This window comes from Vanellus vanellus, assembly GCF_965231255.1.
Source record: "Vanellus vanellus genome assembly, chromosome: 5".
Taxonomy (NCBI): domain Eukaryota; kingdom Metazoa; phylum Chordata; class Aves; order Charadriiformes; family Charadriidae; genus Vanellus; species Vanellus vanellus.
The window spans coordinates 39,424,109-39,437,642 of NC_138910.1; the positions used below are offsets into that span (position 1 = coordinate 39,424,109).

Consider the following 13,534-nt stretch of genomic DNA (forward strand, 5'->3'; position numbering starts at 1 on the left):
GGATGTGAAAGTAATTCATGTACGCAGAGAAGGAAAAGGCGCACCAGTGTAGTTAAAGTGCTTATGCTGGGTGAGAGAGATTTTGGTTGTGTGAGTTTTTGCTTAGCAGTTAAATTTGTAGCGCCATGCTGCTAAACAGTCCACGTTGCCTCACCTGCATGTAGAGTAGCTCTGCTGAAGTTGGCAAAAGCATAGACCTGTCCTATGTGGAGAATATGCAAGTAACATATTAGCATAATTAATTATATTCCTTACTACCTAATTTGAACTGTCATCCATCGTGGAGTCTGTTGAGAGAAGAGATGCAACATCAAGTTAATGTGCCTTAGCAAGGTCAGCGTGGGGAAAAAAAAATCCTGCAAGATTTCACTCCAGCTTTTTTGTGGGCTACCTTTACAGACCCCATTCAAATACAAGTATTGATTAGTATGACTTGAGAGCAAAGGAAGCTCGTAGCTATGTAGCCTGTTTGCAGTAGCTGTGACAAATACAGTTTGGCTGACACTCCTTCAAACAACAGGCTTGAAGATATGAGTCTAAGAAGATAATAAACTGGGTGGTGTGTGCTGCCTTCACCTGCTGTACCTGTACAATATATAAGCAGAAGATTACTTTGTTTCAGCCTTTTATAAGCACTGAAAATTATAATGGGAGTGGTAGTGGGGAGGGGAACCAAGCATTCAGTGTTCATTTTTATTAGCCAGCCAGTGTTTGTTTTTGACAAGATTTCAGCCGGCCAAACTTGTGAAATGTTGGCAGCCACAGTGTTTTTAGTGTGATGTATGTGTGAGTATTTCTAGTAGTTCTACCTTTTTTTTTTTTTCCCCTCAGCCTGCAATGACTATATGACAAGTGTTTATTTCACTGTGTCTTAAATATAGTTGAAAATCTCCATTTATTCATATTGTGGAAGAACTAACGTGTACCATATAGGAAATTTTAAATTCCAGTTAGATTATGCCAGTGCTTTGAAAAGCAAGGAGCTTAGGAGCAGGAAGCTGTGCAGAGGGTGACTATGAGGAAAGACCGTTTCAGTGTGCTCTCCTGGATCAATCCTGTGTAGCAAACTGGTGAGCAGAATTTCCCCTGAAAAGCCCCAAGAGGGTCACATAGTGCAGCTGCTGCTTTGAACATTTTCCTGTCTGATCACACCTGGAATAACTCCAGGTTATAACAGCACTTGGAGCTAGTGCTGTTTGTTTATGGTGCTTTTTCTACCCTCTGTGCCTCCTGCATTGAGGGTGACAAAGCCAATGTAGCCACAAATGTGGATGAATCTTTTTCTCTGCCAGGATTGGCACGGGTTGTTTAGATGGTCACTGGCTAATGGCTGCAGAGCTTTGTGTTTTGAACAAGCCTGCCAACTGCAATGCCTTCTCTAAAGTGCACAGAGACAGCTCACGATGCCCATTTGAAATTGTGCTTGGTGGAAAAATCAATGTGGTGTGTCTGACTCTGAGGTGCTCCCCTGGGAGCAATCCTGTCCTTGTTCAGGGCTTATTTCAATGAGTCTTCTGGAAACAAAAGACTCCACTGAGAAATATGGGAGACTTCTGGCTGCCGGGAAAAGTCCCAGCTTCCCAGCATCACTCCTTCCATCCTTCAGCCCCTCCGGCTCCCCAAGGCAGCAGAGATCTCAGGTAGGATTGAGCAGGGACTGCCTTTTCTGTTTACTGATCAGGAGAAGACAAGGCTGTCATGGTACTTCATCTTAAAATTTGCAAGATTGTGTGCAATTTCATTTGGAAAGACTTGTGTTTCTTTGTGTTGGCACCTTTACTGACTGGTATTGATTCTTTAGTGCTTTTGCTGTACTTAGCACAGACCAAATTTATTGGTAATAAGTTTTTGCCTTATTTCTTGTTTCAGATATCACTTATAGTTGTCATGGTGCTGTTGTTATGGTTACCATCTCCTTCACTAACTAAAATGCCTTTCCTCTCTCCTGCAGGAAGCAATTATGATTAGTGATAGATGGGGGTGTGTGAGGGTGTTTGATGAATAGTAAATGGTGTAAAAATGCAGCATTGTTGATAGAAATGGTTTGTCAAAAAGGGGTGGTGCTGGAGCAGGAAAGGGTGCGTAGGGATTCTTCCAGCTTTTTAGCTAGAAGTGAGCTCTATGGTAGATGTTTTTGCAGGCAGAAGCTGCTAGTACCATGATTTCACCATTGCAAGAGAGAAGGGCACCCAGTTTTAGATTTCTGGAGTTTTAGCAAGTTGATGCAGTCCCTGGACATGGGAGCAAGGGCAGCCCTGCATACCGGGCAGCCATGTGTCTTGGGAGAGGAGCATCTGACAGCTGGTCAGCTTAGTAATGCTCTGCTTTCCAGCAGCTCTGAGAAATTAATACCTTCCCCAGGGAGGAAGAGCTCTGTTGGTCAGGAGTGGCAGCTGAAAGACTTGTTCTCATACACTTGCCTGTTCCTATGTTCAGCAGCAGGATGGACCTGTTTGCTATGAAGAGAAATGCACCTGGTGCTGCTTCTTGACCATTCTGTATACTACCTGGGTGTACTGCCTGGCTGCACAGCGTTTGTTACTCAGAATGGAGCAGGGCGGCTTTGTCAGGTTTGCATTTCTCCAAGTGAAAGCATTCCCCTTCATCAGGAACTGTATGGCACCTGTGGCAGGGTGACCCACCCTTCCCACCTGCCTACCTCCGCTGATGCCCAGCCCAACCATGGGAAACTCTGAGGGGGATTTAAATCTCTGTGCCCACGGGGCAGGACACCGTGCAGAAGGGAGCGTAGGAGTGTGGAGTATGAGCAGCTGCTCCTCTGGCACTCTGCCGGCTCTCTGCCATGCCAGTGCTGCAGGTCTGATCGACTACTTCAGAGGCTGCAGTCATTCCTCATTCTCAGCTCTGGCAAGGATGCAGATTGCGGTAAATTTTCTTCGTCTTTACACAGTAAGCCTCCTTTGTTCAGCCTCTGGTCCAGGCCCCATCCGTTATTTTTCATCCGTTTTGTAATCTAAGGTATAATCAAAAGGATTTTCGACAAAGAATATGTGACTATTGGCTAACTGTTTGCAGTGTGGAAATGAAAAAGCCTTTAAAAAACGCCAGATGCTAATACAAGTGCGAGGAGATGAACACTGCCTGCATTTTTAACAGATGCAAGGTAGTATTTAAGAGGATAGTTTTGCTCGTATTGTCTAGGAATAGGGATCTAGCTGCAAGCTAGTAACTCAAGCAGTGGACAAGGAAGAAATAAATCGTATTTGTTATAAATTACCAGAGAAACTTGTTCATCCTTTATTAGGCTTGAGAGGTAGAGTGGCTCCAATTGAGAGAATGTATAATTCTGTCTAATAATATACCATATTACTAGAATTACAGCACTTAGATGTTTAGCATTAAGTGGTAACTTTTGTTAATCATTTAGTGGCTCCTGGACTGTGAATGAGCATTTTAAGTAAGAGGGAAGCTAACATGGTCCCTGTCAGACACCATGAGACTTTCTCTCCATCCATGCTGTTTGCCGTGATTCTTTTTGATCGGTGTGAAGCACAGCGCTCACATCTGAAAATAATCACATTAATTTGAGAGAAGATGCATGTTAGCTGAAATGAAGGAGTGAAATGTGGGTGCAAAGCTCTTCATGTGTTCAAGGTGGGGAACATAATGAAGGCATGTTTCCACAATCCAGTGCCGTGTAGCTGGCACAACTTGTGCTGAGGCTCACGCTCATGCCCCATGGCATACTGGTGTGGTGTCACCAGGATGGCTTTGCAAAGGGCCATGCTGGGGTGTTGTTGCAACCCAGCCTGGTACAGCCTGCGGGCTCCGCCATCCTTCCTGCAGCCTCCTGCCTACCTGGGGCTGCCGTGGTCCAGCACCTGCCTTGGTCACCCTCTTACCACCACTAACTTCAGCTGATGGACAAGAAAAACTGTAAGAACGTACTAGTGAGAATACACTAGTAAGATTGCTGCTCCATATTCTCTGCTATTGAGGTTCTCCTATAATGGGCAGGGAAAAAAGTGTCATAAATATCCAAATTAATTTTTAACTAAGCAACATGACATTTTAGACGACTGGCTGTGCCTTCTTTTCTGATTTTTTTTAAAGCCTTCATTGCAGTTTATGCAAAGAATAAGAAAATCGTAGTGGAAAGAGGAATTTTTTGATTCCCTGAAGTACTATGTTTCCCTAGATCATCCAAACTGTTCCAAGTTTCTTCTTTTTATATACCTAACACTATTTAAATTCTGCCATAATATTTGTCCACTCTTGGCATTCCTGTATCAATATTTGAATTATTTGATTAATTTAATTCCATGGTATGTTAATTAAATGACAGAAAAACAACTAACCTGATGGTAAAAAGCACACCTGTGTATTCTGGATATGAACCTGAGCTGTGGATGAATCATGCCATACAGTAGATAGTCATTGCTAAATTGCCGAGTACAAAGATGCATTGTGTGACTCACTTGCTGTGTTTCTACTACCATTATAAACTCTGAGAGCACTTGATGAATAACAGAGAGTCAAGAATGAATTCATCCATGTTTCACCCTGTAACCATCTATTATAAATACTGAGACAAATTCTGCCTCCAGATACACACAGCTCTCATTGAAGCCTGCCCACTGTATTTTTAAAGATAAAAGCACTTCTGTTACTTTCACAGAGGACTTCTGTGATACAGTCCATTGTAAGAATGTGAATATCCTTCCTCAAGAGCTTCAAGTGAAGCAGGGAGTGTCTGCCTGGAACGGGGAAGGGCACTTCAGGGATAACGGCCTCCAAACTGCAGCGGTGGGATAATAACCGTTACATTCATCTCAGTGACTTTCAGAACCACATTCCCCACGCTCGGCTCTTGTGTAACCCTCCCTCTCCCTGCCGAGGCTCTGCGCTCCTCTTGTGGGTGACCCACGGGCTGAGCTGCTGAAGCTGATGGGCAGGTTCATACTGCTTCTGGGGCTTGCTATCAGCTTCAAAGTACACTGGATTGGTGGAGAAAGCCTTGAGTTAGGGTTTGGGTTTTTCTTTGTTCTTTTTTTTTCCCCTGAGCTCCCTCATGGGACATAGATGAGAATGTCTCCTTTTTTTCCCAGAACATGCTCTGTTCTGTCCTCAGACCCCAAACATTGGTGGCTTTGGATGTGTGCTACTCACTCCTGTATGGAGGGAGGCATTTATCCTGTGACCTCGTGATTTGGAAAAGCCCTGATCAGAAAATGTTCTGTAGTGTCATGCAGTAAACAAATGTAGAGACAGAGGGTTATCTCTTTGGTGTGTAGGAGGTGGTCTTTGCCCAGCTCGGGCTCTCTCCTCTGTAATTACTCCATCAGCTTTTCTGGTATGATTTGAGATGGCTGCATTAAGGCTTTTGCTGTATATGCAGAATGGCTCACTGATGGGTCTCCCATCAGGGTAAAGGAGGAAGGGAAGACAAAGAGGTGTGGAGTGTGCTTACTGTGCTTGATTGAGGCATGTCTCATTGCCACCAAGCTTTGTGATACTGCCCAGCCCACCATTTTCATTACACCTCAGAGGAAACTCCAGGCTTGAAGTTTCAACTGCTCCTGCAATCTTTATGCCATTAGTTACCCCCAGGGAATGGTGCTGGGTCAGGATGCGAGCAGACAAACCTGCGCTTCCCAAAACACCATGGTTTCACCAGGAGGCAAAAGAGTTATTACTTCTTTTTAGAGTGGAACTACAGTTTAAGTTACATATTTATTGTGCATGAAATCTAATTTTCATGATTTGCCATGATTTTTTTTTTAATGTAAAGTGAAGCCATTATTATTAAAGATAATATCTGATCGGAAAGTGGTAGAGTTATCAATTGTGAATGATTATCTGACAAATAACAATAGCTTTTTCTCATGTTTAGAGGGTTTTCTGCAAACCAACCTGACTGTGGAAACTAGGGCTTTTTTCTGGTTTGGTTGGTTGGTTTTTGTTACATGTCTGCAGATATGCACTTTTGTGCCTTCTTTTCTAGACTGCTCAGCTTCTGTGATACATGGCTGGTTGACTGTGTTCAGCTAATTTCTTTTAGGTGTTGTTTTGGTGCTTTGTTTTTTTTCTCCCAGGGAAAGAAAAAGGTGGCAAGTGCTTCTGGAAAAGGCCCGCTGTTTTTCACTTTGAAGTAGTTAGCTCAAGTGAAGCCTTTCTCTCGCTGCCAGAGGTTACCTTATCATCAAAACACAGATTACGATGTGTTGTCTTCCTAGGCTTACGTACTGAGGAGCTGCTACTACTATTTTTCTATGAGAAATAGCCAAAGCCAATGGCTTGTGCAATGGCTTCCTTCCCTTGCTCGGACAAATGAGAGCTAATTAACAGGAGTGAAATATGTGTGAAGTTGCAAATAGTGATTAGTTTTGTTTATGTGTAAATACTAATAGTCATAAGAGAATGCAAATGCTTGTGTGGGAAACAGCTGTTCCTCACAGGCTGTTTTGGACAAAAGGGAATGAGTGTGAATGTTCATAAAACAGCAAGTAAGAGGGGATATATAAATAGGGTCAAATGGCACATATGTTCAGGAACCTAGTCAATGTTCTCCAGTGTGCTTCTGTCATGGCTAGCAGCAGATTGCACGCGCTGCAGAAAACAGATCACCCTGCAGTTCTGTGCCCGAAGAGCACTTGCTCTTTGCAACTGCAAAGAAAATTGCAGGAGCAGCGTCACTTGTTTTAGCAGTTGTGGCATTCTTTTCTTTATCGCCAGGGAAGATGTCGTTGCATTATGATGACCGATTAACTTCTCGTTAAGTGGGTCTACATTTAACTGTAATTAGTGAGGTAAAATCAGATTAATGAAAGGACAGTCCTCAAGAAACTGATGCTAATTATTACAAGGCATATGAGAGTCAGGGAGGACTTGACCTGTATTTTTTACTGCTTGTGGCTTGTTTTGGTTTTAAAGCAGTTTTCTCATGCCCAGGACAGACAAGCAGAGGCACTTTTGCATTTACACCCTGTTTCATCTGCCGAATGGACGTTTCCCTGGCAGCGCTGCTAGTAACGTGCCTGTGCTGCACCCAGTTGCAGCCTGATGATCAGGGGCACAGTCACCCACTTGGAGCTGATTTCTCCTGCTAATGTCGTTACAGGCCAAGCAGTGAAGGCAAGGAACCATGGCGGAGGATAGGAAAGACGAATCCAAGGCACCGCACTGGACGTCAGGTCAGCTAACAGAGGCTTCTTCACACCCACATTCACCTGAAATTAAGGAACAGGGTGGCACAGGTGCCGGATTGGTCAGAAGTGCAAATGGATTTCCCTACCGAGACGACGAGGAGCCGGGGCTGGGCAGCCATGAGCAGCCGGGGACATATGCTCGGACCAAAGAGAATGGGATCAATGGAGAGCTGTCAGCGGGGGACAGGGAAACCGCAGGTAATGCACCTCAGTGCCCCACCAGGAAACACGAGGTTCTTCAGACCAATGAATGATGTTTCTTCAAGGGGAAATGTTAGCTGGAGCCAAGCGTGCCCCGGGGTGCGGGGAGCTGACATGAGGAAGCATGTGCCTTGGAAGGGCACTAGCTCTGCACAGCAAGGGCTGCATCTTCATGCGTCCTTACCCAGGATCCTGGGCAATGCTCTGAGAAGACTTCAGGAAAGGCATGATGGTGCCTTAGTGCATCTTGGTAGATGGGGCAGGGTCACCCCTCTGGACATGGGAGAACAGGCTGGTGTAGAGCAGTCACTCAGCTCCTCTGGGCTCGGAGGGAATAGAAAACCTCTCAGCTGTTGTGCATGTATAGCTCGTGTTGCTCTTGCATGCGTTTGTGTGAGCATGAAGGATGAGTTCTCCTGTTATTACTCACAAGTAACACCACCTTCTTGAAACTCCCAGCTATTTGCAGAATAATGTGTTTCTTAATCTGACCAGGAATACCACAATTCAGTGTCAGCATTTATTCACCCTTGCCCAGGCGTATTTCACTGGATACTCAGGGGGGCTTTGTCTATTTGTAACCTATGTTAGGATTTTAGGATTCAGCTTGTTATTTGGGAAAAAAAAAGTGTGACTGTGTCAAAATGAAATATGCAAAGCAAGTTTCCTGTTTTAGAAGTAAATGCTAATTCTCTCTGTGCAGACTTCCCACGTAAAACCCCAAATGCACAGTGCAAGAAGAATTTATCTTGTAGAGACACAGCTGCCCTTGATGCATCCCTCCATGCATGCTAAAGAGGTCTTTCTAGCAATGTTTGTTGGCTGTTGACAGCATTTGGAGATGCTATCCATAATTTCTCAGCAGCAAGAGAATTTTAAGGCTCTTGAACCCTACAGTCATTTCATAAGCAATTGGTGCTGGAAATGGAGATGTCTGCTAAAATTAAATGGGTTTAGGTGAACACGCTGTTGATGATTGTTTTGGGGGATGATAACAAGGTCTTGTCTCTTTGCTGTAACCCAACTTTGTGCTATGCTTAGCCAGCAAATAAGCAGGAGCAGCTGTGCAGGAATCACAGAAGTAAGATGCTGCAGTTCTTAGGGGTTAACGGGGAGATGTGTGAGTATGTTTCTCATCTTTGCCACAGATTTTTCACACAGTCTTGGACAAGTCCCAGCCACACACCTGGAGAAGTGGGAATAACTTTTCAGGATGAAGAGGAATTTCCTCCTCCTCAGGCTGTTGCAAGCTCAGGTTCTGAGCGGTGGTCAGTGTCTGGGAGGGGCTTCAACATTTAATTGAGGAGTTTGCAACTAATGGGTGAGAGGAGGCAGGAATCCACTGCTGCACAGTAGTAGTGTATTTTCATGTTGGTTTTTGAGGCAAGGAGTTAAACAGCAGAACAAGGAAAAATGAGACAGTATGGTCTAGGGCAGGCAGTGGGACTGGGAACACATGCCTGACAAGGGAACAAGACTACTGTTGATCTGGGTGAAGTTTGCTTTGATCACCACTTTGTGGCCTCATTTCCTCCTCCCCTGCTTTCTTCTCACCGTCTGCTTAGATTGCAAGATCTCTGGTGTGGGGACTTACTGTCGATCCATACAGTTTTTGCTTGGGAGTCTTAATATAGCTTATCTTGTGGCATCTTGCTTTGTCCTTGGACACCAGAAAAGTCCCCAAAACTGCTTACCTTCATGCATGAATTCCTAGCTCTCTGGAAACTTGTGCGCTGCACACTCACACACTGGCTAAGACTGTATTTAATTAATGCAACGTGAACCATCTTAGGATGCTTAAGATATATTTTTAATCACTTTTCTTGTTGGCAACTTACTGTAGTAATAGAGAGGGACTGGGGTGTGTGTTGCCGTTTTACACTAGTATTTACTAGCTGGATGTGCTTAATGCATTGTGAAGCAGGAAGTTTAGAGGTGGATTTTTGGTGTTTGATTCAGAGTTTCATCTTGAAATCATGATTGCTGTTCTCCACCAAATTCCATCATCTTTTTTGTTTGTCTGCCTGTAAATTTTAACTGTAGTGGGGTGTTGTATCAGGTAGGGTTTGTAAATGCCACTCTGATACACATAATTACCAATAATGTGAATGGTTTAATCATTTCTAGTAGCTTGCTGACTCCAAACAGCTGAGAAGAAAATGCACACAAAGCCAAGGTCAACTGAGATAATTAAGGCAAACTGTGGGTTTGAGTGGATTTACAGGGATTTTATTTTCCCTGGTGCAAGTCCAGCACTATAACCTAGGAACATCTCTGGCTTCTCAGCCTTCGTGTCGGAGTCCTAAATCCCCAGCAACTGCAACAACCAGCTCATCTGCAGTGAAGCACTAGTGTAAACAGGACATTTCCCAGGCAGCCACCCATCGCGCTATCCCTGCTGATTACAGCTCTGTTACATTTTGAAGCCTTTTGCTAAGGAAGCTCTCCAGGACCTGACTGACCCAGGAGCTGGGTTCACAAAATGGGCCTCTCCTAGGGAGGGGTATTCTGCAGCAGTGCACTAGTCGCTTTGGGGCACAGAAAAGCAGCAGGGCACACATTTGCAGGGCTCGTGCTGTAAAATCTGAGGGCTGTGTGTTAAGGAGAAGGTTAGAGTCAGGCCACCAAGACAAAGCCACCTTATGCCAACACTGATGCAGAAGCAAGGGATGGTAACGGAGGAGGAAATAACAGTTCTTGCCAAAACACATCCAATCCATCACTGCAAGTGACATTTTTAGGTTTGCACAGTTAAAATTTGTCTTCCTGTATGTATGCGTTTGTCTCTCTCTTGGCATCTGTCTAAGAGTTATTGAGTCTGACCTCAATTTTGGAATCCTCTGAATCTGGCTGTTGTGTTGCCTTTGATTGATCTGTCTCGGTATCGTGCTGGTAATGGCTGCATTATGGAGACACATCAATGCCCTCCTTTCAAATGGACCGATGGGAACGTGGGAGAGTGCACAACGCTGTGGACAGGGCAGCCTCAGGGCCTGATCTGGCATCCACTGAAGTCATGGGCAAATATGTGAGAGAGAATAGGATGGGGTTTTTGGCATAGCGCATAGGAAGCTGTTATGAATGTGATACAAGTAAGGGCAGTAAAGGAGTTATTCTTTCTTATATGTATTTGTGTATATATATATATTTGTATGTATACTTGGGCTGCCCCTGGCAGACAAGCTCAGCGCAATGCCTGAGCCACAAGTCCCACGCTGCTCCCAAGGACCTCCTGAAGACACCTTGCCTTTGGGGTGGTCTGCAGCATCCCACAGCCCAAGATCCAATGAGTTGCAATGTGCTCTCTCTGATCCATTCCTGTCCATGTCCTTTCTCACCTGCATACACACACAGGGTCTTCGGTGAGAATTTTGGAAGTACTAAGAGGTGGGGATGAGATCTGCAGCTCTTGTGAAGCTGAACATTTTCACGTCACATGAGATGTGTGCTGTAAAGGAGGCATGATAATCTTCAGAAACTCACTCTGAAGTGGGCTGATGTGGTGAGTTTTGGATTGGACTCCATGCTAGAACACAGGATGCGTTTGACTTACAATGAAATATGAGAGTGGCAGCCATTTTATTGCTAAGTGTAAAGTCGTGGTCAACTAACTGGATGGAAGCGCAGAGGAGCAGTACAGGTGTGCTGCAGCGTTCTCTGGGCACCAGCAATTCCACACAATCCATTGTATTTGACTTGCAAGGAACATCATGCTGCAAAGGTTTGGGTTTTTACACTTAAAATGCATTTGTTTTTCTTTTCAGTAATATAATGACTAACCTGTCAAATTTATATAATTAGAGGTAAAAGTAGTTAGATGTATTGTGAAGCATCTTCTACAATATGTCTTCATGTACAGTGATTCAACTGATTGAGTGCTTTCTTCATTAAATGCCAAATTAAAGTTTATAATCGGAGGGGGTTTGGATTACCCACACAGTTATTTGATGAATTATTTTTTTGACAGATGAAGGGAAAGCATTTCCTGAAATCCTATTACCAGAGCCTCAGGACAGTGGCTCTGTCCTGGTGTCAGTCAGTGTTAAGGACAGTAACACATCCTGCCAGAGTGACAAACAGAGCACTTCATTAATTGGCAGGGTACCGAAACCATGTGGGATGCAAAGAGACTGCTGGAAAATTGTAGCAGACTTCCTGACACAGCACAGAGGACCAAGTGCAGGTTAAGCACTCCTGCCTTGTTTTTCAGAGCCCTTGAGCCATAGGAAAGGTGGGTGAGAGGGAGTCCATAACAGATAAATGAGAGAGGCCAGGATTTTTGGTGGCTGGGGCGACCCAGAGACTGATATGTGTTAGTCTGTAAGTGGAACAGGAAGAGGGGGGAGCCCTAGACTTGTGAAGAGGAATGAAGAAGTGACAGTATTGAGCTGAAGGAAGAGTGAGGGGCTGAGGAATGATGGGGGAGCAGACCCAGCAGTGGGAGAGCTATGAGAGGTGAGGGGCAGAGAGCTGGTCAGATGAAAGCTGTGAAGGGAGCAAAGCAGGGGTGGGAAGTGGGCAGGAACAACCGCAGAGAAAAATGGGAAGGGGCAAATCATGTTACAGCCTTGAATGTAGTTTATCCTAATTCAGCCATTTGTATTAGGCTTTGTTCAGCCAGACTAGATGGGCAATTGCAACAAATCTATTCCTGTGACTAATGACTCTTTCAATAAACGTATTTAAATAAGCTGCAGGGAATGTCAACCTGAAAGACTGCACTGGCGTAGACAGTAAACACTTGAGAAGAGGTGGGGAGTACCTTTAGGTTGGCTACGCAAAAAAAACCCCAAACCAAACATGTTGAAAGCAGGGATTGTGCTTGTTTCAGTCACCTGGCAGTGTGTCAAAAAAACAGTCTGTATCCCATCATCTTCCATAGCCATGCCTTCTAGTAGCCAGTCTCTAGGTAATGAGGGTCTTTTTCACGGCCCTCACCACCACTGTGTTGTTAGAAAATCACCACAACTCTCAGTTCTGCTGGCTCAGGGCGCTGTGCCCACGAGGGCCAGGACTGGAGCTGCGATGGCAGGTTGTGCAGGGGCAGCATTGCAGCTTTGTGCATGGGGTCAGTAAACATGACAGCCTCTCCAGGCTGAAACTGCACCGAGTCATTGCTTGGTCCCATGGTGTGTTGATGGTTTTTCCCTCTCTAGTGAATTCTCGTTTAATCTTCTTTTCCTTTGTCTTTCTCCTTCTTTCTCTATTGCCATACAAGTGATGATACTAAGATGGCACTGCCAGTAAACATACAAACAGGCCACCTTTGTACAGAGGCCTTTTTAGTTTTTCTTTCTAATAGGGCTGCTTTGTCAGAGCTTTCCTTTTCATTTGGCTCTTTGCACTGGTCGTCCTGCTGCTGCCCAAGCCCTCCTGGCGTTACCAGAGCCCCTCACAAATTCCCTGAATGCCTGTTCCCCAAAGGAGCCTCCCAGCCTTGTTGTCAGATGTGCATTTTCAGCAAGCTGCATGTCTTGAGCAACACAGACAAAATGCATAGAAGGATGCAAAATCAATGGAGTTCAAAGATGAATGTGATTGCTGTGTTTGTCCCGCTTCAGCTGTTTTACAAAGCTGGAAGAATGTATCTTACAATGTCATTGATGGCTCCCATGGGAAAGAAGCTGTTAATTAGGCATTTTGATCTCCCTCCCTTTTCCCAGGAAATGTGACGGTATTTACTGTGCACCATCTTCTTTGCCAATTTAGATACAGGCAAACACACTAGACTTCTGAAACTTTTCTCCTCTGTGTTAAGAGTAATGCAAGCGTCATTTTCTGGGACGCATCATTTTCTGGGACACGTCATGGGAATATTTTAGACATGTTCAAATTATGTTGCTGAAGAGACCATAGGCGGAGATAGCAGAGCCTCTTTGGGGCACTTGTAGAAAGTGTTATTTTTACTGTTCTCTGTTAAGCTTGCTGTAGAAATCCTTCTCAATTGTTCCTCTGCAGAGGACCAGCATTGAGGCCAGAGAAACTCTGTCTTTTCCCATGCATCCCCTAACCCCAGCTATCTTCTCCCTGACTCTGAATCTTCACTAACTGCTGCAAAGACCAGTCTCTGCAGCTTTTCCTGTGACTGGCGCTATTGGTCACTAAATCCAGTAAGACATCACATTTTGTCCAACCTCTCTGAGGGGCTGGCTCTGCCCTCCCGC

The 13,534-nt window shown here is 44.7% G+C and overlaps 1 protein-coding gene across 1 annotated transcript in view; it reads left to right on the forward strand.

Moving 5' to 3' along the window:
• Positions 1-7,105: 7,105 nt before the first annotated feature.
• MAP2 (microtubule associated protein 2) overlaps positions 7,106-13,534 on the forward strand; it is a gene marked incomplete at both ends in the record, with an annotated part of 67,337 nt that continues 60,908 nt past the window's right edge. Inside the window, one exon of the mRNA XM_082484003.1 lies at positions 7,106-7,367. Coding sequence (XP_082340129.1) covers positions 7,106-7,367 — 262 coding nt within the window. The remainder of the gene's footprint in view (positions 7,368-13,534) is intronic.